The sequence below is a fragment of the Maylandia zebra genome, linkage group LG16 (genome assembly GCF_041146795.1).
Source record: "Maylandia zebra isolate NMK-2024a linkage group LG16, Mzebra_GT3a, whole genome shotgun sequence".
NCBI classification, from domain to species: Eukaryota; Metazoa; Chordata; class Actinopteri; order Cichliformes; family Cichlidae; genus Maylandia; species Maylandia zebra.
Genome location: NC_135182.1, coordinates 30078524 through 30104101, shown reverse-complemented (window position 1 = coordinate 30104101; position 25578 = coordinate 30078524). Strand labels below are relative to the sequence as shown.

Genomic DNA, 25578 nt, shown 5'->3' with positions numbered 1-25578 from the left:
CTGTATTTGTTCATCTAATCCTCACACAAATGCATCCTCTTTCTCTATTTGTCCTCCATCACTGCTATATCACAGCTATCTGTTTGTTTGTTTGTTTTTTGTTCTGCATGTTCTAGTTAATGAATTGGCAGGCCCATGCTCGCTTGACTATGACCCTGGAATGCCCTGCAAAGACTATGAGGCTAAGTGGTTCTTTGACAGAAAGAACGGGTTCTGTGTACAATTCTGGTATGGAGGTTGTGGAGGGAATGGAAATAGGTTCGACAGTGAGGCCCTCTGCTTGAAAAACTGCGTGAGGTCAGGTAAGTGCAGAGGTGGGTCAAGTATCAAAAAAAATTGTACTCAAGTAAGAGTAGCATTACTTTAAACAGCGGTCTCCAACCTTTTTTGCGCCACGGACAATATTTTTACGGACCGGCCTTTAAGGTGTTGCGGATAAATACAACAAAATAAAACTAGTTCCGGTACCGAAAAAAAGAAAATTTATTCATAACACACGTGAAAAGACCCAGGAAAGCTGAGTTAACGATAAAAACGGTAACAAAATAACGCTGAAAACCGATAAAAACCCTGAAAACCATACATTTCACACCTGAGCCTCAACTCTCGCGGCCCGGTACCAAACGAGTCACGGACCGGACTCATACCATAAATTGTATGGGTGTGCATTTATTTCTGCATATTTAGAAAAATATGCCATTTCTTCACTCACTGAGGTGATGGTTAAGCTTCAGCAGCAGTTTGCTCTCAAGGTTCTTTCTGTGAAGCTGTAACTGTTTAGCAGTGAACAGGAGTCCTGCATGACTCACAAGTCCTTCACAAGCTCCAGATGCAGGAAGAGCTATATTGACTTTGATCGACAGCTTCTTGATGTGAGGAAAGCCATGCAATACATCCACACCTCCAGTGAATGGACATGAAAGGTACCTCTCCAGATCCCCTGCTTCTGGCTTTCCTGACCCCATGGATCCATCTTCGTCGAATAGGCCGCTGTTTGTGCTGGCCTCATCCAGCTCTGTGTCTAGGTGATGTCTGATGAAGTGGAGACCTGTGGAAAGATGTATGGTTTTCAAAAGAATTACCGTATTTCCCGGACTACAAAGCGCACCTGAATATTAGCCGCACAAGCTAAAATCAGGGGAAAATCCTGTTTTGTACATACATTAGCCGCACCTGACTAAAGGCCGCAGGTGTTTCAATGTTGACTTGTCATATGTAAGAGAATATGCACAAAGGGAATTGTCAGGAAAGAGATGGCTGTTTGGAGACACACCCCTTTTATTAATATTTTGAAAAACAAGTTATGGGTACATATTTGCATAACTTTTTAGGTATATGTACAAGTAGCGGTAATTACAAGTACGAAACATGTACTGTGCTTCATAAATGAGTAACAAATGTAGTACATAACAATAACCTACAGCACACCAGAGAAATAGATTCAGACTACCTTTTAGGCTCAGGTGCAGTGACACGGCTTTAACAAGAAGAAAAGTCAGTCATTCACCACCATCTTCCTGCGCACTAAAACCACCAAAGTCCTCTTCTCCAGTGTCGGATACGAACAGGCTCAGGATGGCTTCGTCATCCCCTCTCAGCTCCTTTCCTTCGTTGTCACTTTCAAAACCAAACAAATCATCGTTGTCAGTGTCAGAGTCGAACACCCTCTGAAGGGCCATGGCGGTGTCCTCCTCTCCATCATGCAGCAGTCCAGCCCTTCGAAATCCGTTGGTGATCATGGATGTTTGCACACTTTTCCACGCTGTCAGATTCCACCGGTGGAGTTGAGCATAACTTGCTTTTCGCAAGTTTATCGCCGCTCGTCATCCACGACTCCCGCTGAATGCATAGCGCTACTTTGAAGTTTGTTTTTCACGCTACTTGTACAGCACTATGTTGCCTGGCGGATGGACATGTGACCAACATACCACTCTTGAACCCCGATACTGTCTGATCACATGCCCTTCCGCCAGGCAACGTAGTGCCGTACAACAGCGGAACAGAAAAGCCGCACCTGACTAAAAGCCGCAGGGTTCAAAGCTTGTGCAAAAAGTAGCGGCTTATAGCCCGACAATTACGGTAGGTCTGGTCATTATAGTGCTGTATACACTGCCAAGCTGCAGATGTTTGTTTGGAGCTAGCCTCCAAAAGCTGGGCATACACTGTGCGATTTTTGGCCCATTTTGAGACGATTTTTCACTCGCGCAACCATTTTGGGGATCGGCCCGAGTTTTGCCTTAATCGTGTGTGCATCGTGTAGTATACATGGGGTAACGAAAAGCAGTTAACACCTCACGACCAGCTCCCAATCATCAATCATATGGTCCCATGATAATCAAACCTGTTTGAAATCCTGTCGCCCCTCAACGCAACCTCTCACACTGCGCACACACAAACACAGAAATGAAAGTGAAAAGGTGGAGCAGCACGTCAGTGCAGCGTGTGATCTGGACACAAGAGATTGAGGCACAACTTGTAGGATGAGGCAAGCTCATCCGAGTACGTAAGCTAGAGCTGCCACCCAGGCAAAAGAAAAATAGAGCTATATCACGTTATAACGTTAAAAGTTTATTGTTCTAACAATATACTTTTCATGTTCGTGCAATATACCTTTCGAACGTGATAATTATGTATATTGTACAAACATGAAAAGTATATTGTTCGTTATAACATGATATAGCTCTATTTTTCTTTTGCCTGGGTGGCAGCTCTACGCTTACGTATCGGAGGCTTTTCAATGTGGCCTCACAAAATTATCACGACTACAACAACCATGAAAAGAGTTGGATGAACATTGCTGCTCAATTGCAGCTGCCTGGTCAATGTTTTTCATTAGTAATTTAGCAAAGTTGATGGTGGTGGTGTGTCTGTGTGAGTGAAAGACACAAAGAGGGAGAGCGAGAGACAGATTTTGTATGATAAGCTTTATGTTATGGATGCACAGTTTGAGCACTCAGGTCGCATCAGAGCATCAGGCCCTGCATCGTGACCTATGAACTTCTAACCTCTGCTATTTAATTGTACAGTTTGAGCAGGAGCGGAATAACGTGACTAAAAAAAATCGCAGTGTTTGACCAGCTTAATGCAGACTGTTTAAACTAAACAAGCTGCTGTTCCGCATAATAAACCCTGTCAGCCGCAGTATTGCCTTCTGTTTTAACAGTTTAAGCAGTAGAGACAAGCTGTTTGCATGTTCGTGGAACTCCAGCGTCATTAACCAGGCTAGCTGTTAGCTTATAGGCTAACCAGCGAGCAGCTAACAGGACAGCCGAAGCTGCACAAAACACCCACAAACTTATCTCACTACAACGTAGCGCCGAAAATATGACTCGCAGCTCGAGCTCGACACAGCTGCTGTAACATAAGACTGACATCCAGCTTACCACAGCTAAAAAGATATTTAGAGAGAACTTACCGTTTCCTCAGGTTACACGAGTTGAGTTGTTTCATGCTGAAAAGTTGGTTTGTTTTGGCTCTCACTGAAGACACCGACACAGAAGACATACCTGTTCTTTTGTACTGCTTTTAAGCGAAACATCCTTTGTATGTGAGGAAAATGCTGTTCATCATCTTCAGCTCTAGCATAGACTCTGCCACGTTTTCATGTTTCTTCTTTCCGTGTGTCCGCTACTTTGAAACGCTTGGGTCGCTCTGCCCGCCACAGTTTCAAACTGGTCATGTGACTGCATGGCCACATCTCATTGGTAAAAAGGTTACCGGAAACTCCACTGGTGGCATGTTATCTAATGTGTTAAACTAATTATTTTTAAAAAAGTAATGAGTCGAATTTTGCAAATGTAGCGGAGTAAAAGTACCGTTTCTTCTTCACAAATGTACTCAAGTAAAAGTAAAAAGTATCGTGCAAAAAAGGTACTTTAAATGGTAAATGGCCTGTATTTATCTAGCGCTTTACTAGTCCCTAAGGACCCCAAAGCGCTTTACATATCCAGTCATCCACCCATTCACACACACATTCACACACTGTACTTAAAAGTACATTTTTTTCAAAAACTTACTCAAGTAAATGTAACGGAGTAAATGTAACTCGTTACTACCCACCTCTGGGTAAGTGATGTTGTCAGGATTTCAGTGGGAGTGTGCCATCACCTGGTTAATGCAACGTATGCAACATGGGCCTCAACTGGATATGCAAAACTTACTATTTAAATTGTCATTTTTGACATATATTACGGAGCCCCTCAAGGGACATGGGAGAAAAAAAAATGAAGATGAACTTTTGCGAAATCTCGCAAAAGTTCATAGAAAGGCTTATCATACAGCTACTTCATGAATAGGCCATTGTTTGAAGTCTAGCAGATCCCAACCTAGCCTAGTTGCAACCATCTGTCATTCCTAAAAATGCACCCTTTAATATAGTTCAAGCTGCTAGAGATTATTTTAAAATCAAAACCTTGTTAAAAATGAGGCACTAGTCATAGACACCAGAAATAATTATTTCTAGTCTAAAGCTAGTTTTTCAGGAGTCAGCTCACTTTGAGACAGTCTAATAGCATCCAAACCAGGTAGTAGGGGTGGGAGCTTATGAAACAGCCAATGAAAAATGTTGTGGTATTTATTTATGTATTTTATAACAACATCTGCCCCTTTAAGGTTAAACCACGGTAATATTTTTGTATTTTCACAGTGGGAGAGCCTCAGCCAATGGTGAAGCAAGTTGAACAGGTGGAGGTCCTCCCAGATCCTGGTAAGCTCCAATATACACTCACTGGCAATATTAAGACCTGAATATCATGATTACTTCTTTCCAAAAATATTATGTTACACATGCTTTCCTTGCCAACCCACTTTATTGATTAGCTGAAATTGATGTAAATGCATGTGCATGGTATGCAAATATTAACCAGAAGAAAATAAACTTTCCCTTTGGTCTAGTTTTAAGCAAGCAAATCCATATCAAACCTTTTTAGACCATCATTAAACATATACATAACAGCCACTGGCTTTGGAAGTAATATTAGTGTTACGTATATTTTCCACACTGCTGTACGCTGTGCTGACTTTGCAGTACAATTAATACTATGTCTTCAGGGGCATCTGGATCCTCTACTGCCCTTCACATTCTCTAAACATGGCTGAAGGTGCAAATAAAAAGCCAAGCCAAGGTTATGTTTTTTTCTCAATGGCGTGATCCAAGTCACATGGAGAAAATTAATGGAAAGAAAGCTATATTCAAGGATTCATTACTTTTTTTTAGCAGAAGGCTTATTAGATAACAAGGTTAAGTCATAACTTATCAGCTTTGGAGTAAACTGCCATCACATACTCACAGCTAGGAAATGTACTATAAACCTTTATCTACCTATATGTCCACATATCTCATCTCATATGGAAAACTGCTGATCCCATCAGTCACCAAATCTCATATTTAAAGTGTAATTTAGCACATATCGCATAACCTTTAGCTGCACATGTTTTCATCCTTTTACTGAATACTATTCTTTCTCATTTTCTTCCCAGCTGCTTTTACAGCTGTGGACATTTGCCAGCTTCCACAAGAAGAAGGTACTTGTGCCAAATTTGTTCTCAAGTGGCACTACGATGCTGCCAACAAGAGCTGCATGCGCTTCTGGTACGGTGGCTGTGGTGGAAACCAGAATCGCTTCGACACTTACGAGCAGTGTGTGAAGGCTTGTGGAAAACCAGGTACTCCTCTTGTTAGTAGTACTCTTCTCTCAGTAGGGACTGGTCATATTTAATGAATGGAAAAGTTGAAATCAGCTTGCTGTTCTGCGCTAAATGTCACAGTAAATGTAACAAGACATTAAGCACAAGTAAATCAAATCATGTGATGAATCATCTTAGATGTATAAATCTTTCAGATGGCTTATTGTTTAACTATTTGTCACAGATATGTTTAAGACAAATCTAGCAGAAATGAAAATATGCCCTTATTTTTCTCTCCTGTATCTAAAAATGAATTTTGTGACTTTTTGGAAGGAATTGACCCCAGATCAGGAAAAAACTTTGGAGTAAGGAGTTAAAATGCAGCACAAAACAGGCTGATTATAACAAAATAAAGTTTTATAGCTTATAATGATATTGAGCTATGTTTCACTCTTTTACCAAAAAGAGCCGCTGCTCAGAAAACAATATTATGAACCATTTCACTGTTTGCATGGGCAAGGAGACGCCCAACACAATCCCATAAAATAGGTTTAAAAGTCATAAGCCATCATTCTGAAGGAGTACAAGTTGATTACACTTATCACTGAAAAATGGTTGTTATCATGTTGCAGAAAATTGTATCTTCAAGCCTTTCTTAACTGGCTTAAGCACAAACTCCCCTGCCTTCCTTATCTAAATATGCTTTTAATAATGACCAAATTAGCTAGCCCATATTTGGTTGAATGTAAAGCATCTACATAGAAATAGAGTTAATAAATTGATGTTTAGTTGCTGCTAGCATAACACATACACTTCTCTAGACAGTCTCTTGAGAATCAAGTGATTAAATAGAGATTTAATAGAAATACACGTGGAATTTTGTCAAATACAAAGGACTTAATCATGTTTTCTTCTTCCTTCATCCCCAGAACCAGTGAACCAAAGAGTCATTGCTACAATAAAAACATAGGACGAAAGTCACAGACATGGCCAGCTCTTACCTCCATTTAGCAGATTCTGAGGAGAACCATCCAAAATGGGCATAAAGTAATGGTGGCTGCACTGGATTCCACAAACATGGACTTTATCCCCCAACTCTTGAAGTAGTCTTTTTCACAACAAGAAGGAAGCAACACAATTTGCTGCATGATTTGTTTTAACCTACTGGTGCTACATGATATGTTTGTTTTACAGAAGTTATTTAGTGGATTTGGTTTTGTAAAATCACGTTCTCTTGAACGATCACAGTTTTCATATTTTTTTAAAATTCAGTTTTATGATTTATGATTGTCGAATTTCCCAGAGGAACCCACCCGAGGGATTAATAAAGTTCTATCTTAAACAAGAAACATGTATGAATATCTTGGACAGTGTTTAGCAATGACTCAGTACATGAAGGATTTTAAAGCAGTAATCTTTTTTTATATTGTGGTTAAGTCTTCTTTTTACATTCCAGATTCACATAGCAGCATTGTTTTGTTTTTTTTTAAACTCACTTCATCCCTGTGGATTATTTCACTATTTCACTGTCACCAAATCCACAGCAATGTTTACACAAGTCTAGTGTGGCAGCGTGTGTGTATGTAAAGACAGCGACCAACTGCTGGGATGCCAACATTAATGTAATGTTTAGTGCACTTCTGGATCCGTTGCCTCAAACACAAGATTTCCAGCTATTGAGAAACAGAATGTACTTTTCAAGCTGTTTTTATTTTTCATTTCATTTTGGATTTGCAGAAAGTTATGTTCCATGTGGGAAAGGGTGAAATAAAAATGAATTAGACTTTCTAATAAACATGAGCAACTGATTCATTTTATTTCTTGTTTTGAATTAAATGTTGCACAGCAGTAAAATGCTAGACATTCATGTCACACAGAGATGTGTTTAATGGAAGTTCATTTGCAAAGTGATAGTTTACTTCATTGGAGTAGCATGATTTAGAGCAGGGGTATCAAATTTGCGGCCCACTTCAACCGTACTTACTTGTATATTGACATGAAGAAATATAATGCAATTTGGCCCTTGAAATTACATTTTTTGTTAAGGAGGACTTGTTTGCTGTTGAGTGCAATGTTAACGTAAGTAAAACAAAACATTATATAATATGAAGACAATATGAGCAGAGAATACATGTTGAGGGACTGGCTGTGTTAGTTCAGTGAGAGAGTTGGAGTAAAGGAAACAGTTTTCACTGCCAGTCAAAAACTACTGTGTACACTTATGACTGCATTTTTATTTTGTTAAATATGAACAAAATTATAGCAGAAGTCCTGCCACGTGTCTGGTCAGAGAGAGAGAGTAACAATGTGTTTATTTGATAGTTCAATGAAAGGCTTCAGTTAAGAGTGAGGGAAAAAAATTGCATTCACGTTTGCAGTTTTGTCTTGCAATACAATATATTTAAAAAACAACAAACAAACAAAACACTATATTTTCGGAGATTTTTGTACAACTTGAGCACTAAAGTGGCCCTCCAGTGAGATGACAGTGCTATCAGGGGGCCACAGCTCATTTAAGTACTGAGGTTTAGAGTTTTAGTTGGCAATCTGATTGCATTAACTAGAGAAAAGCAGAACAACAAGCACCTAGCATTTTAGTGCTGAACTTACTTTCAGTTGAATTAGTGGCCATTAGGATTGTAGACTTAGTTAACTTAGTTATTTTTCCAAGTATTTGTCTAAAATTTTAGGTTGATTTTTTTGTGGCAAGCTTAATTCTTTGTCAATCCTTTAGACCCCAGGCAATCTCTTTAACAAGACTAGATCCAAACCCTCCACCATTTTCAGATAGCTGCTGAGTAGGGCTTCCCCTGACCCCCGACCCCCCATATTTTTGGTAATATATGATGTCAGATTATCATAAACTACAAATCTTTATTGGGGTCAGAATGAATCCCAGATGGTTGTGCAAAGAGGAATCAAATGGTGAAGAACTAAAAACACAAGAGAAATGTAAAACATTCAGAGAAAACTCAGGCAGCACAACTGGTAACATAACAGATGAGAGAACAAAGAGACTGAGGAAGATAGAACTATGCATACACACTAGAGGAGGGCTAACTGGGGATTAGACAGTTCCTGGAACGAGACAATCAGGGGGAGAAGGACAGGAAGCACTGCAAAGGAAAATAAACTTTCACAGTAAAAGAGGAAATAACCAAAAGACATAAGAAACAAGGAAACAGAAAAGGACCAAGGAATAAACACAGAATAAGGGAAGCAGAAACACCAGAAAGATCATAACAGTTACTACTATAGCACTAAAACTGTTACAACTAAGTAGATGCAACCCCCCCCCCCCCCCCCCCCCCCCAAAAAAAAAAAAAAAAACCCCAAGAAAGCACTAAATCTAAAACTCATTAATATAGACATAAAGTAAACACAGAAACCTAGTATCATTAGGGCTGTACTATGAATTGGATTTGGGCTTATTGACTTCGGGCCTAACCCTGGGTTTTTTTGTACTATAAATGTGTTTCTCTTCACAACAGGATGTATCAACATGGTGAACGAAACCTGCTCCAGAGCAGGTAGTATTCAAGATTAGAGATCAAGAGGTATGAAATCACTGCCTATCACTGTAGAGAGGTGACAAATCAATTGTCTGGGAAAAACAAAAAACGTCACCATTCCTGGAAGACTCCTCAGACCTCTGCATGCAGATAGCTGATGGAAGACAGTTCATTTGTTTTTTCTGATGAGCATCAATAAGAAATATAGATTCTTAGACTCAACTTGTTTTATCCTGTTGGCTGCAAATATTTTCAAAGCAAGTTTATTGTTTTACACATATATATTTTTTCCTTTGTTAACCCCTTACCCTCCAGAGATTGCTCTACAAGACTAGATTTTAACCCTCCATCTTTTTCAGATAGCTGCTGAGTAGGTCTTCCTATGAAATATTTTTTCTACAGTTGAGTTGTTATAATCTATCAGATTCTCCTGTATTTTCATGATAGAGCTGTGATTTTGAACAGTAACAAGAGCTCATCTTCAGCTCAGCTTGCAGCATCTCCAATCCAGTAACAATAAGCTCAGAACCAAATTTTATGGAAGCCCTGTTGCATCCTTAATCCTTATAACTGACAGATTCTAATAATTCATCCTATCTTCACAAGTATGGTGAAAATGTCAGTGATTAATAACTATCCTATTTTTATACAGCACTATATTCTTAAAATCCCGACTACTTCCCAGAAACAATAAAAATCAAAATATTTACAATTAATTGTCTCTGACAGTTATGATCTCTGATTTATTCTCAGGGCAGCCACTGAAATTTTATTCTACTCCTTTGTGATTCTGTGAATGTAATGCATCCGTAAATCATTTCATAGATCATTTCTCTTTTTAACTTTTAAAGCAACACATTGTATTTGCAAGCTTTAAAGATTCCAAAGTGATCAGATAATCTTTCATAAGCATACAAAGGAGAGGAGAAATGCAAACAGCGTGTGAATATAAAAAGTCTGCAGATGTGATTTCTCTTCAGCCACAGCAAAATCTCCAGATGTCATCACTCATGGGTCTTTAAATATTATCAGTTCTTTCATCATCATTCTGTATCTTACCACAACCATCCTCGTTTCCCATTATGCAACAGAATGTAACATTAGTAACAGAAAGTTAAACTAAATGTTCATCTTAAAAAAAGATTCATATTATCATTATTGAGATTATAGTTCTTTTAAGCTAGAAATGACCATATTTGAATGACGGAATGGGAGGCTAAGTTATGTTAAATGAAATGATTCTTATACAGTGCTTTTCTACTCTATCTGAGCACTCAAAGCACTTTATACAACTTGCCTCACTCACCTTGCACTTTTCCCCTATAATCTTTCTATCAAAGGTTCATACTCAGATAAATGCATCAGAAAGCACCTTGGGATTAGGATCTTGCCCAAGGATATTAGTATGCAGACTGGAGCAGACAGAGATTGAATCACGAACCTTCCAATCAGTAGCTGACCTGCTCTACATCCTGAGCTACACTCACCCAACACATCAGTAGCGTAGGCTGTCTCATGACAGATAAAATGGTCACCTAAGGTTAACAAGCCTGGTCCACAGAAACGAAGCACCAACTCCTTGGATGGTACGTTAAGTGCACAGTGAGCCATATTATTAGCCTAGTAATTTCACTAAAATGCTTGAGTTCAGTAATTAAAATTAGCTCAGGTGAAACCTAGCAGATGGAACATGGCTACAGTTCATTCCCCAAACACCTGCCAATCATGTCCCTCACTCCAGCAGTCATCAAGACATTGATTTATTGGATTGAAATATTTTTAACCCTCAGTGGTTACTAATCAGTACTGTGCCAAATATCTTTGTATCTGCCAACTTTGAGCAGTTTCACTGATGACATAACAGTGGCAACAAAGTCCAGTTTCTGCCTTTTGTAGATGATGTCCTTTTGTTGGTTTCACTGAGCCATGTCCTCATGCTTGTGATGACAAGGTTCACACCCAGTTTTATTGATGTTTTTGATTCTTAGAGGACCAAAATTTACAAAATGGTCATTTTATATTTATAGAACTTGAAGCTAGAAATTGAGCCCATAAACTCTTCAGCTCCTGTTACTCAGATCACAGGGCGGTTTACCCATTTATTTTAATACTCTTGACTTTTTTTTTTGCAAACATAGGAGTGACGCATGAGTGTCATTACAAAGAATCCTGGTTTAAGACAAGCCTGTACTGGCTTTGCTTTTATACACAATCTGTGCTCATCCATTCATTCATCAATTTTCTGCTGGTTATCTTTTTTTGCATTGCAGGGGCAGCTGTCTGAGCAGAGACAGCTACCCCTGCATCCAGTGAATCCTGGGTGTGCCAAGGACCTGCTTGGGACAGGACATGCCCGGAATACTTCACCCAGGAAACGCCCAGGAGGCATCGAAGTCAGATGACCGAACCATGCCAACTGGCTACTTTCAATATAGAATATGGCAGAGCCCATTACTGAGCACAGTAGTGGTACTCAGAGATGGGCCTCTAATTCTCCTTTGGTTGGAAAGAGTGACTGGAAAGAAAAGTGAAGGCAGTTTAACCAGCAGATTAACACTTTGGAATGTCATTTTTAGCAAACACATAAGGGTGATGTTCAGATATCTACTCATATGTAGCTAAATACTCTATTTGCAAAAGGCCACACCAATCAAATATAACGTTTTTCTTTTCTTTTCTTTTTTTACAAGTACTGCTCCAGACATGATACATAAATAGACAAAAACCTCACCCTATGATCTAGTTGTTTTGGTTTTCCACGCTTTGCTGTTAAGGCTTTAGTTAAAGTATTTTGAATGACAAACATCACATACAGTCAGACCTTGTTAGCATATCACAAACATTCCGCTAGAGGACAATAATTCAAAACCAGTTCTTTAACTAAAAACAACTGCTCACAATTAGTGGTGAGACTTGATGTATTTACACCAGTGCTGTCTTTTTCTCTACATGGGCGGGAATTTGTACTTTTGGTCTGATGTGTCAAAGATTGGTTACATTGCTTGAGGCTAAAATTCAGATGTACACATGTAATCCTCTTCTGAGATACTGAATATACACATTTGTGGGTTGCATGTTTCTGGAGTTTATCACTAACACACTTGTCACAGTTGTCATTTTTCTCCTTTATATCTATCAGAGTAAATGGTTTGTTTTGAGCAATGATGGCACACTGTGGTGCAAACTGATCAAATATGCAAGAGCTGATGCAATGAATCAGTAACTCATCCAGCCACCAGCAGTGACTTCTGAACAGTATATTTCATTTTTTAAATCTTCTTTTTCGAACAGTTAACATGGAAAAAAACACAAATGTAGAAAAATAAAATTGATCGTCTTATGGAATTTAATAGACTTTAAGAAGTTATTTTACACAGATTATAATGTGATGTATACGTAAAGGTTCCGAATGGGCTATCAGAATTCTTTTTTTCTTTTTGGTGTGTGTGTGTGTGTGTGTGTGTGTGTGTGTGGGGGGGGGGGGGGTCATTTCACACAGTTCATTTGATTGCCAAACAATTTTTACCATAGTTTTCATGAACTTTTTTTCTGCCAAAAACAAGATACAAAAACTAATGCACGAGGACAAAAATTACGCTGATATTTGATGAATAATCAAATATCCTGGCTGGCAGGAGGAAAATAGATATTGTACATCCTTTGTCCAATATAACCACTATCTCTCCTTAACACATCCAAACCATCTCAATCTTGCCTCTCTAACTCTTCTTTCTCGAAAAGTTTATTCTGTTTATCTGGATACTGCATTTTAACACTCATCCAAGTGACACATTCAGTCTCCAGACTCAAGACTCAAATATATATTTAGCCAGCTATATTAGGAAGATCTTGGCAGAGTTTCTTTAATTTTGGGACAAATGCTCAGTGTAATACACTATGTGTAATGATTTCACAAGGTAGATGACCTAAATGTAGGATACAGCTTCCTGGATCATAGATCACCTTTTACTAATACTTGAGGGAATGCCACCCACGCAGATTAAGTCTTTTTTTTGTTTTTAAACACAGGGCTTTGTTCACTGCAAGTTCACAGGTTGTAAAACTAGACCTACAGAAGTTAAAACCAACTTGCCAGACCTCACTGATGTAGAAAAAAGGACACAGAAACTGGTAATTGTGTGTCAGAGTTTCCATAGCATGGAGTGAGTTACTGACAGCGGCTCACTGTGATACACTGCCGGGGCATTCAGCACAGGCCAAAGCAAACCACTGTCTTCCAACTTGCAGCTACAAGGCAGAATTTGAACTAAACAAATAACTTCAGAACTGTGTGACAGAGGAAACTATTCTTTCAGTTATAGTGAGGTAATTAATGGGTCATAGAGAATGTGAAAAAGCAGCAATCCTTTCATTAGCTCTTTGCAGCCTTTCATTCAAAATGTACTATTTTACTTTGGTGACTTTTCTTTGGGCCTAAAAAATGTTCATATCCTGTGTTTTCTGCAGGGGTTTTGTAGATGTGAACTGCAGATTGCATGTCATGGGAATTTTTAGTCAGAATTTTCAAGACATGGAAAAAAGTAAGGGACAGCAGAATGGTATTATGATTACCACCATTGCCTAAGAGCAAGAAGATTCTAGGTTTAAATCATTCATATGGAATCTGTGTGAGCTAGTGTTATCCTATATATCCTATCCATATGCTAGCTAGTGTTAGCATAGAAGAAAATGTATGTTTGGATTGAAGAAGATAAAAGATGCTCTCTAAAGTGCATGTGGCATGAGAAAGTACACATTCAAAGATGTTTATTTACAGTACCACAAAATATGTTTCCTTTGTGCAACTTTCCAGCTGCATCCTTTCACTCTGCACACCCTACTCAAATACAGAAGGCATGATCAGACAATAGTCATCAGTGTCACGGTCCTGGGTCGGTGACCCAGTGTTTTGTGTATTGTTATTTTATCATTTTCTTGTAATTTGAGATTTCTAGTGTTTAGTATTGGTTTTGTTCTGTGCCAGTTTGTGTCCTGCATTACTTTGACAGGCTGTGCACTACGTTGGTGTTTCTAGTTTGGCGTCTGCCAGTTCTGTCTGTTAGTTGATGTCAGCTGTGTCTTCCAGGTGTTTTCCCTTTGCCCTGATTTCCTCTTGTATTTAGTGTCTGTGTCTGCTCCTGCTCGTCGTGGTGTCGTACCCTCATTCTGGCCTGTGTGTTTCACTTTCATGCCCTCATCGTTCTGTTCTGTTCCGTTTCCTGATTTATGCCTGCAATAAAGCAGTGGACTTTGAGTTTAAATTCCGCCTCAGCAAGTCTGCATTTTGGGTCCTTTTTCCTGCCTGCCTACACACAGCCATGACAATCAGGTTCTGGTCAGCCTCCGCTGACACCACACCTGAACCTACGGCTCCAACCTTCTCCTGCAGCCGAGCCACAAACCGACGACCTCTCCTGCCTTTTGCCTTGTGACAGCTCATGATTTATTGGTAGGCTTCAGCCACACTCTCACCCTTATTTAGATAAGAAGGAGAACAAAGATGAATTGATGGACAAATGGACAATGATGCATTTTCAGATGCTTCAGAACATTTTAGTAGAATTCTGTGAAGACAGTCTTAGAAAACTTTCAGAAAATCCTAGAAATTCAGGTGGGTTTGAGACAGAAATTTGAGGTCTGTTGTGAAACTAAAGAATACAGTTTCATGACTGAAAGTGTGAAAATAAAACTGATCTGAAGCTACAGAAATATCACAGGTGTCTGTCCATCTGAGAAGATGACTTTTGCCAAATATGCATGAAGTAAATCTTTTCATTTTCATGGATTAGCTCATACAGTGTGCGCTACCACTAAAAGTTAAATATTTCTGCTTGTGTATTCAAATTGCCTGTAAAGTTTAGTCATTCCGCTGAAACCCCTTTTCATTTCTTTCTGAATCACAAACAAGAGCAATTTGAACCCGATCTCAAACAATTTTGTATCCACTTTATGACAGCATATTATCATGAGGAGTCACTTTTATTTCTCTCAACCAGCTCCTTTGGCTCCACCATATGGTGCATTTACCAAACCTGTGGTTGTGCGGTCAGTTCATACAGGCTGATGATTCATATAGAGGCCATGAGAGAGCCAGCATAAACATTGTTGGATGGAAGACCATTGAAGTTTGAGCCACAAACTTAAACTGAAGAAAATCACTGAAAAATGTGCGGTCTGGACTTGAAAAACCAGCCTGAACTGCATTAACATTTCTGAATATGAGTGAAATACTAATTGGTGGTTCAAAGTGTGTTTTGATGTTAGGAAAGCCAGGCAAAAGTACATTTAATAAGGTCTTATAGACAAAGTGATCCTGGTGAATGATTATGTTTCTGGTTTGCTCAACTACTTTCCAGCTGATGAACTTGGCAAGGTTAAACTCTGAGCGTGGGAGCCCTGCTTCGTCCCTGGAGGTTTTATAACATTTGTGGCCAAAAGAACAAGGGGAGGGGAAAGGAGTGAGGATTTTTTACTGCTGTAGCAGCACACATGCATCCACTGATGACTCATACTGCTGGCTCTGCGTCTTTCCACAAGAGCCATAAAATTCAGGGGCCTGTAATGAGTTTCACATTGAGCAGCAGAGCAATAAATGCACTTCTGCTATCTGCAACTTCTGAGTCACATAAGAAACCACAAGGACACTCAGCTCTTCCCTTCCTCAGTGCCTACTTGAATTCAAAATGGGCATTTTCTAGGATCCCCAGCACGCCTTTCTGCTATTGTTCATTCATGGTCAACCTAAATGCTGAGCATACAGTCTGCAAATCTCTCTGGATTGGTGAACTTTGGCTCTGGCAAGTTAAATGTCTAAGGTGAAAGACCAAAGAGTTCTGAGGCAAAAGAAGGAACAAAAGTTTCCCCAGTAAGTTCTGGAAAAATGTTCCCCTTTTAGACTAAATTATTTTACAGTAAATGTGGGGCTGAGAGATTCCTCGTGGAAGTCTTTTCACAGTCTGATGATAATTTAGATCAGATATTTCTCAATAAAGTAGAAGGCTAGTTAAGCTCGTGTGATTCTGATGTCTAATGCTAAGTTGAACAAGAAGTTTGTCATGGAGGAACGTCCCTATTTTGTACAATAAACCTGCTACTTAGGGAGTTGCATCTGCCCTAATAAAAAAAATCCCCTAATAGAATAATAGAAATGTAATTCACATTAGATCGTGGCCAAAGCACATAATTCCAGTTGTTTTCATGAGCTATTGTTACCAGAGCAAAATGCCACTTAACACTGAAAATCTTTCTTTAAACTCTAAATATTTAAGTTTTAATCAGAAAAATCTGGGAGTAACAATGGATTGTAGGCACTTGAGAGATTTTATGATGAGGACAATTATGCATTATGTTTATGCTCCATGAAACAAAGATAACTATATAACTTCTGAAATAACTGAAACCGCCTGTTATAAAGTTGGGATCTCTTCCCACAAATGAGTTCTACATTCATAGCCTTTTCCTTTGGTTCAGTTAAATCTTGCAGTAAAATCCCACCGAGGCTTACAACAACAAACACAGTGCAGCTCTTACTGATTACATACCACTTTGCCTGTACTCACATTAAAACCATAAATGCACTCTTGACCCAACAATACTTGTTAACGAAAGAAACAGGGTTTTGAGGATGATTAAGAAACTGCCCGCAATTCACTTCAGAGGCTACAAACTGATTAGTACTGAGGGAAAGGGAACTGGGATCATTTACAGTGACTGACTCCTTGAGGTCCCTGACCTCCATGTAAGGTAGCAACATCACCACAAGAGGAATTCAGCTGCTTCCAGTGGAAGAGAAACAGATTAAGGAGTATTTTCCCATCACGTTCCTCAGGTTGTTTAAAGAGCGACAGATGCTTGAAATCTGACGTCGTGTGCAGTTTGCCAGGAAAATGTTTCAAGTCAAAACACTTCATTACACTGTTCAGGTGCATGTCCAACAGAGCTTCCTGTGTTTGTATGTGGATGACAGCTTGAATGATAAAGATTTTCAATAAACCAAAACATTAGGAACTCACTTTTTAAGAGGAAATTTGAAACTTTATGAATGTAATTCTTCATCTTTTATCTATACTTATTTGCAGGTTTAACAGTTTGGGTTTCAAACAAGAACAAAGAGGTAACAACATCACCTGTTGTTTGTGTTTGTCAAGCACACTAGATTCTTAGTATGTATCAGAACTGATTTGAAAATGTTAGTGTTGACTTTTAAATCTCTTTATGGCTTCTCTACCTGTTGTATGAGGCTGGTTCAAAACCTTTGGTCCTTTGGCAGATTTTTCTTACCCATCTCTATTGTATAGCCAAAAGCTAAGGGCAATTTGTTAGACCTTCAAAAGTATGGAAGATGTGAGGCCATACATTTAGAGTCACTAACATGATTGTTTCAAGATCATTTGCATCATCTGCATCTGGGTCATGTTCTGCACCTGCTGCAGGTTGAGTTTACAGAGATGTCATGAAGGGATAGATTATTTGGTTATTTGAAATTGCTTGTTGGAGTGAGTGGTTGCCTATTTGTCTGTGTCAGTGACAGACTACCAACCAGTCTATGGTGTACCCAACCTCTTGCTCTATGACAGCTGGGATTAGGTCCAGCCCCTCCTGTGACTTGGAATTGGACAAGTGGGAGAAAATGGATACACTAACAAATAAATCCTTTTATATACAGTCTGTAGGTGGCACAGGAGCGATGTTACTACTGTGTTAGTATGACATAGCTCACTTTCTTGTCAGATACTACCTAACAAGAAGTCAACATTATAACCACCAGAGCCTTTAAGCAAAACTTAGCATTGATTGTCAGACCCTTAAAAACATATTCCTAGAGTTTTTTTGTTCATTGATGATTATCCACTTGTTTTTCCAGGAGCAGTCTAATTTTTGCGAAGCCAGTTTTATTTCATACTGAGTAAAAAATTCATAAAACCCTTCTCTCCGTTATAGTGATTTGGTGTCTTAGGAACAAAAATCGAAGATTTGTTGTTTAGCCAACAAATTGACAAACTGTTGCCATTATGGTTCCCCCCCCCCCCCCCCCCCCCCCTTCCTTTTTCCATTTCATGCTGAGGTACTTTAATCAGACAGCAGTAAAACTTACGTCCATTTCCTGTCTGTCAGGAAAACATTCCTTCCATCCTGAGTCATGAGTGTGAAAAGTGTTTGCAAAGTAGATAATTTAATTAAGATTAATCTGCTTTGATTTCAGAAAAGAAAACAGGAAGGAATGTTTACGATAACAAGTCACTTCATTGTTGCAGGAAATCTTGTCCCATAGTTGATCAAAAATACTTTTAGTTGTTTACAGGGCTGCTTATATGCTTCTACTACAGGAACCCATAGAAAAGTTGCAATGACAAGTCAACTTCAAGTAGGCGTGCACAAATGGAAACAATCATTTTAAAAAGGAGGGGCACTCGCACAGCAAGTCCAGAAAACAAGTACAGCTTTTATTTGAGCAGCTCATTCTGTCAGTTAAGGTTTTTTGGTTTATTTCCAGACTGCCAACCAGTGCAAAGTCACATGTCCGCAGATGCTCTGGAAGTGGTTTTTGTAGACTTGTTCCATAACAGTCTGCAGTCCAGATTTTCACCTTTGTTGAATTTGAAGCAAAGTAAACCACAATCTTCAGTTTTCCTTTTTATGTTTACCCAGATTCGGTCTGGTCTATTTTGCATTGAAATTCCTCTAATTCTGGTTTAGTGCATACTAACTGCCTGGATTGCAAGAGTGAGCAATAGCTAAATTATGGTTGTCACTTGTGTTGGTGAGGTGGTTTCCAGAAGAAAAGGCTGACTGTAAGTCATAGGCATAGATTTTATGGCGGATGCAAGTACAGGAGACATGTTCAGAAAAAATGAGCAAAAACACACCATCTTTATGTTTGCACCAGTCAGTCAACAACCCACTGTATGATACTCTGGTCCTTAAGCAGGAAACCAATGAACAAATACAGCTACAGCAAACAAAATACAAGGAAAAATATTTCATTTAGAAGTCCACATTGAAACATCCTTTGTGTTTTTACTGCAATGCATAGACTCTTCTTCACATGATGTGGGACCTTCTGCAGTCCTCTGGTCTTTGTAAGTTGGGATCTGCACATGTGCCAGCTCAGCAGCTACCCAACACAATATATTTCAGTCTGTCTCAGAACACAATGCAAAACTCTGTAATTAATGTAGATGTGAGCCAAACAAACTGTTCCCAAAACACCTCTAAGTTCTAGTATTGCACACATCTTCATATTGGTTGCAGCTGTTCCTCAAACTCTGACACAGGATCTGAAGCATGCAGCTCAAACACTTGGTGATAAACTACATGATTCTCACCATATCTACTTAGCTTTTATTAATCACACCATCATGCAGGTTGTGAGAACTAATTTAAAACTGCACAGCTGGAATTATATGAGTCACAGTCTGTTAAGCTGCTGTGATTCAGTGACTGTGCTCAGCTTAGTGTGTACCTTCAACTTTAGCAAATGTCAATACGACCCTCTTCTATTCTTTCTACATGCTCAAACAATTTGCACAGATGTTCATAGTGGTTGAAAATGTCCAAATGTTCAGCTCTACAGAGCCCCTGTAGAAAATCTAAATGAAATTTCTGTACGTCTGCTTTTTATGTGCATGTGTGAAGTTCCCCCAAAATGTATGAGAAAGCACAATGTAAACAGGAAGTTCATTATTTTGAATTTATTGTGCAATTCTCACATCATTTGTACAGGCACTGCACTTGAACTCCTTGAGATGAACATCATACTCGGGCAGTCTTATCTTTAGACCTTTGCAATGTAAAATTGTGTAGTTTTTGAGTCTTTGTCTAATGGAATGTTTGCAGTACCGCGGTGAATTTCACAATAAAAAATAAGCTGATGTTTGTTAATCTTCATCAAACTTAATGCTCGTTAAGAATTAGGCCATAAAGACTTCTTCCATATGCAAATACTGTGTAATATTCACAGGTCTATGGACATTTACATTATGTGTTCTATACATAACATATAGCTTTTTAAATTGCTGGGTGTTCTCTAAAGCTACACAGTGCCAATGGGAAGAGATGTCCAAATTGTTTGTACAGCATCCAAGAATAGTAAAAAACAATAGAAACATAAGAAAAAAACCAACACTGAACCTGAGCCTCCAGAATATCCAAAGATAACATTGTCTGTCTATTAGACAGATCCAGATCCAAACTATTATTTGGATCTGGGGGGAACATAAAGCCACACGACATAATGTTCCTCAGCCATGCACAGAACAACCCAGAGAATTCAGGGAAAGCTAAAATAATAATATGGCATTGAGAGACTGTGGCTTACTTTTAACCAGAGTGAAATGTTGGAACTAATCTTTTGGGAACACAAGCACTTCAAAATGGTGATTTAAAGAAACCTACAGTGAATGGACAGACAGTAAAAACAGGTAAATCAGTTTAATATACTGTTAAAGCCAACTCTATAAGAGCTTTAAAGTTTTATCACAAGGTGAGGTTAGGTCTTTAATCTGGGTATAAATTCTAATCATAATCAAGTTCAGTAAATGGAGTGAGTTTTTTTTCTTACCTTTTATTATCTTCTGATTTTGCTGCTGTTTCTGTAGCATCATGGTGATATGTTAGCATGTTTTTCGGCTTATTTACTACATTTTCGACATTTGCTAATTAGCACTAAACATTGTACAGTTGATGATGAAGGGAATGTCATTAGTTCAACAGGCATTTTGTCATAAACCCATACTGAGTAAACAAAAGGTAGGAATGTTGTCTATGTTGCAAGAGAGGCAGTGACAGACTAGTAATAACTAAACTATGAGTTAACACAACAGCTGAAATTACTTTCTGGGGAGGAATAGATGAAAAATACACACAAGAGCTAATGAAAGGCAGGTGAGCTGGCTGGTAACAGTGGTAAGCTGATAGAGGCAGATCAAACACACACCCACACACACACAATTTAATAAATGCCTGTTGCCTCACCTTATCTCTCCTTGTGTCTTTTACTCACCTTTTCCACATTCATCTCAGGAAGGAGGGACTGTGACACGAGGAAAGCAGGCGAGAAAAGGAATGGAGGATGTGCCAATTGAGAAATGAGAAAGGGGGCAAGCACTCAAAACCTTTTGCTCTTGCTATTTTTGGAGTTGTTCCAGGGTGTTCAAAGTGCAGCACTCTGTTCTTTCTTTCTTTCTTTCTTTCTTTCTTTCTTTCTTTCTTTCTTTCTTTCTTTCTTTCTTTCTTTCTTTCTTTCCTCTAGGTACGTCATAGGTTGACATTTAATGTCATATGAGACAAAATGAGCTTCTGTCTTCAATTTTCATTTTTAGCATAGACTAAACCTTCCACATGCTCATAAATAACTCTTGGGTGGAACAGTGGTTTGTGCTATTGTGTCAAAGCAAGAGGCTGCATGGTTTGAACCTGTGTACAGCATTTTGGAGTGGGGTCTGCACAGCTTTTCCTTCTGCCATCAAAAATCCAAAGTCAAAGACACTCATGCAAAAGAGTTACTTAATGCCAGGAGTTTAACTTCCTGTTTTTTAAAAAAGGTTACAGATGGCACTAATGGTTAAAAAACAAACAACATACAAAACAGTGCACTAGAATTAGAATACTACAGTTTTTTAATGCGTGCCTTTTTGTTTTGCATGCTTCAGCTATTTATTGACTCCCTAAACTGGGCCCCAGCCATCAAAACCATTAAAACCTGGCCTGACTAAAAACTCTGTTTTTTTCCTTTTTTCATTTTTAAGAGTTATTAGTCATCCAGTCAACATGACAGGTGCTACAAGCACGGTTAGCATTGATCTTTAGCCTAATTATGGTTAGGAGTGAAATTCTTCTAGGAATACTGGTAATTTCTACCATTTCTGTTTTTTTGTTTGTTTTTTTAAACATGTACATGTTAGTGGGATACATTCAGTGTTGTTTTTTGTTTGCAGCATGATAAACATGGATTTTTGCCAGACATATTTTCTTTTAAAGCAGAAAACCCCCAAATATCTAGAATTTACAGTTTTTATCAAATATAACTAAAGCAGACAGTTGGGGTAGAAGTGTATTATGAATGTTCCAGCTGGCTGAGACTCACATATTGCAAGAGCCATGTCTGCTGTGTGCCCTTAGCCATGTCATTCCCTCAGCTTAAAACTTTCCAGAAAGCATTGTGTAACACTGAAGCTGTCCTAGTTTAAAAAAAAGACTTCTGGCACTCAGTGGTGATTTATAATGAATGGCATTAAAAATGTTTTGTTTTTAAAATCAAGTCAACTTTAAAGCTGTATTAAATGACAACACACTTTTGCTTGTCTTCCCTTTACTCTACCGGTGATCTGTATTCATTTTCCTACCTTAATTTCCTCTTTAATTACTTAAAGTCAGAAGGTCATGTCCCTGGGAGCAGGACATGAATGAAACAAGGTGGACTCATAAAAGAGCCATTCAAGTTTGGCTGGCAGAGGCACAGTCGAAGCCAAGTTTGCTCCTACAGGATATCTCCACTTTTAATAGCAGATTAGGAAATCTCTTAGATTGGACATGTGAGGGCTTGGAGCCCCATGGACCATTATCTGGGAACTCTTAACTGAGGTCACATGGTCATGGAAACAGCTGCGCTAGTCATGAGAATGATATAATTTTATTTCTTTATCTTTTGTTGATTTCTCCACTTGGCACTCCTGTAGCAGTGCCTCTGTAACATTCCCTTTGCCCTCCTCACATCTACCAGCTCTTTCACTTTGGCTCCCACAGCCCCAGCTTTCATCTCCTCCTCCTCCTTTCTGATCCTCTTTGTTTTTTCTCATCACCATCCTCTGTTCAGTCTCCCACATCCTCTTGGAGTCTTCTTCTGGTCTCATGCTTATGACTCATCATCCCACATGGAAACAGTTTTTGTGTGGATGTGAAAGATCTTTTACTGCTGTTAATGAAATTTTAAACAACACCCCCTCTGCAGTTGGAGCAGCGAGAAGAGACGTGAAAAAAGAGGAATTTTCTTTTTTTTATGCTGTTATCCAAATACTACTAGTTTTAATGGGAGCTTTTATGGTCTTTTACGTTTTGACATCTGGAAATAGCAAACAATATTTATTGTATCAGTTTGCTCACTTTGAGATCACAGTGTTGGCGAAGACTGCCCCCCAGTGGGTCATATTAGTACACAGTGTTTTATGTAATCTCTTTTCACATCCAAGGCATTCCCTGTGAGGTAAAAACACTCTACAGCTATCATGAGACTGCTGAACAGATTGTCTCCACCTGATCCAGATACTAACAGAAGTTATGATTGTCCTCGTACGTCTGCGTCACCAGACTCAAACTGCACATGTTACAATAAAATAAACAGAACCACCCACCGAATTTCAGAGCAGTCAGTTCATCAATCATCAATCAACAACCAGGCTTCCGGTTCCTGTGATTGCTCCTAAAACAGCAGCAAGTTAGTTTCAGTGGTTTATCAGCACAGTGGCTGTGACATGCAGCTCTTATAGTTACCTGAGCAGGATTGAGTGTTACATGAAACTGTTTAGGCAAACAGATTACAAACAATCACAAAGTTTAATCAGCCCATATTACTTTGAAAAAAATGTGTGATCAGATTATAATTACATTGTAGGGGGATCGTTTGATTTTATTTTCACTATGTCTTAAGATAAGTCAGCTTTAATTTTATGAAACTTGTTTTTTTTTTAAGTTATGAAGCCCACATGTCAAAATACTCAGTGCACATTTTTTGTTTGGGCCTATCCTAGTTTTGTAAGGCGAATGTTGGAAATACTACATGAATTCAATTTTCATTCAAAATAGTTTTCACATTTAACGAAAGATTTGGGCTTTTGTGCCAAAGATAACAGTTTCACAGCTTGAAAAAATTATTTATACCACAAGGTGATTCCCAGAAAGCTATTAGCTGAAAACTTATATATATCTTGACACGGTATGCAGTGCATGCTTAAAGCAATGAGAAAACTGGACTAATGGAGGACAAAAGGTGAAGTGGCAGGCCTTAAAATTTTTTTTTTTGCAGCAGCAGCAGTCACATCCATTAGAAATAGGAAAATATCCAGCAAATACCTGACACAGTACCTAGGAAATGCACCTGATACAGCTGATCTATCAACTCTTCAATGAAGCTTGTTCACTGAAGCTTGTTTATCAGAAGCAGAAGGGAAACATGGAGAAAGGGATCATATTTCAGCCAGTGGTGTTTAAGAGTTTGTCAGAACTTATATCATTTTACTGGGGATTCTAAGTACAATTTTTAATGTTCCACTGACCACTGAAATGAAAAGTTAGACTGAAAATAACTGGTGAAATAAGTGCACAAAGCTTTGAAAATGGCCACTGATTTTGAGAGACAGTAAACAAATACAGACTTCTAAAAGGAAAAGCGCCTCGACTCATCTGTGCAGTCGTCTGTAACATCATGTGAGGAAGAAGTCACTTTTGACCCCTGGAAAAAATGACCTCACCCACAACAGTTCCTACCTAAACATAAGCAGCTGTGCAAAAGATGCTGAGCCAGTGACTCAAGTGCTGTTGTGGGGTTTTTTTTCTTAAACAAAACAAAATGTAATAATAATTTAAAAAAAAACCCCAACAACAAAAACAGGAACATCCAGATGTCTGCCAGTCTTTCCTTGGGCTATTTTTTCATGTTAATTCTTTCTAAAATCTGCAAACTGTCTAGAGACTCACTGCAAACAACAATGAGAGGGTTGAACATGGAATTGGAAACAGTTATCTCAGCCTCTTCAAAAGAAACATGCCGAACTGAAAATGTGAAAGACAAAGTGTTCTGCAATGTGGACAGCATTTGCATGTATGGAGAGCTGACGATTATTTTTGTAGCAGCAGCTGTCGTGTGTTACAGAACACTCGTGGCTCTTGATCAGTGAAGCTGAAAAATCTGTGCAACATTTTAGTATGTCCAATATAACCTGGAAATACATAAATACGTGCTTCCTGACTGTTTAAAACAATTATACAGTAATGCACAGAAGTCATGAGCCACCCCTCATTTCTTTATATTTTGCAAAGAAAATATGTGCAGTGAGTTACTGAAACATGTGAAAACATATGGACATACAGAATACAAGGGGAAAGCTGAGTTTGAGCAATTCTAATAAGCTTGGAAGTGAATATTTGGTATAACCGCCTTTATTCTTCAACTGTGTCTGAACTCTTTTTGGCAGCTTTCTTGTAACATCTTTAAATAGCCTTCAAAAATACTTCTCTAGGTTTCTTTCGTCTTTTTAAAAAAAAAATGTTTCTGTCTTTTCTTCTCTCCTTCATCAAGACGATCTCACACTGTTTTGATAATATTGAAGTCGGTGCTCTGGGTAGTCCAGTCCATGTTTGATCACGTTCCGTTGGCTTTTACCTTTTCTCCCTGTTTCGCTGCAAAGGTTTCTTGACAGTCACCCTTTCATTGAAACAATTTCTTATG

At 38.7% G+C, this 25578-nt stretch overlaps 1 protein-coding gene across 7 annotated transcripts in view; it reads left to right on the top strand.

The window, feature by feature from the left end:
• Nucleotides 1-7433, top strand: part of LOC101478896 (collagen alpha-3(VI) chain) — a 99357-nt gene extending 91924 nt beyond the window's left edge. For 5 of the 7 annotated variants that reach the window (XM_076875216.1, XM_076875219.1, XM_076875220.1 and 2 more), the window contains 4 exons: nt 117-314; nt 4646-4705; nt 5479-5664; nt 6555-7433. In XM_076875216.1, coding sequence (XP_076731331.1) covers nt 117-314; nt 4646-4705; nt 5479-5664; nt 6555-6595 — 485 coding nt within the window. In that variant the 3' untranslated portion in view covers nt 6596-7433. The remainder of the gene's footprint in view (nt 1-116; nt 315-4645; nt 4706-5478; nt 5665-6554) is intronic. The other 2 variants (XM_076875217.1, XM_076875218.1) reach the window with 2 other exon arrangements.
• Nucleotides 7434-25578: the final 18145 nt, after the last annotated feature.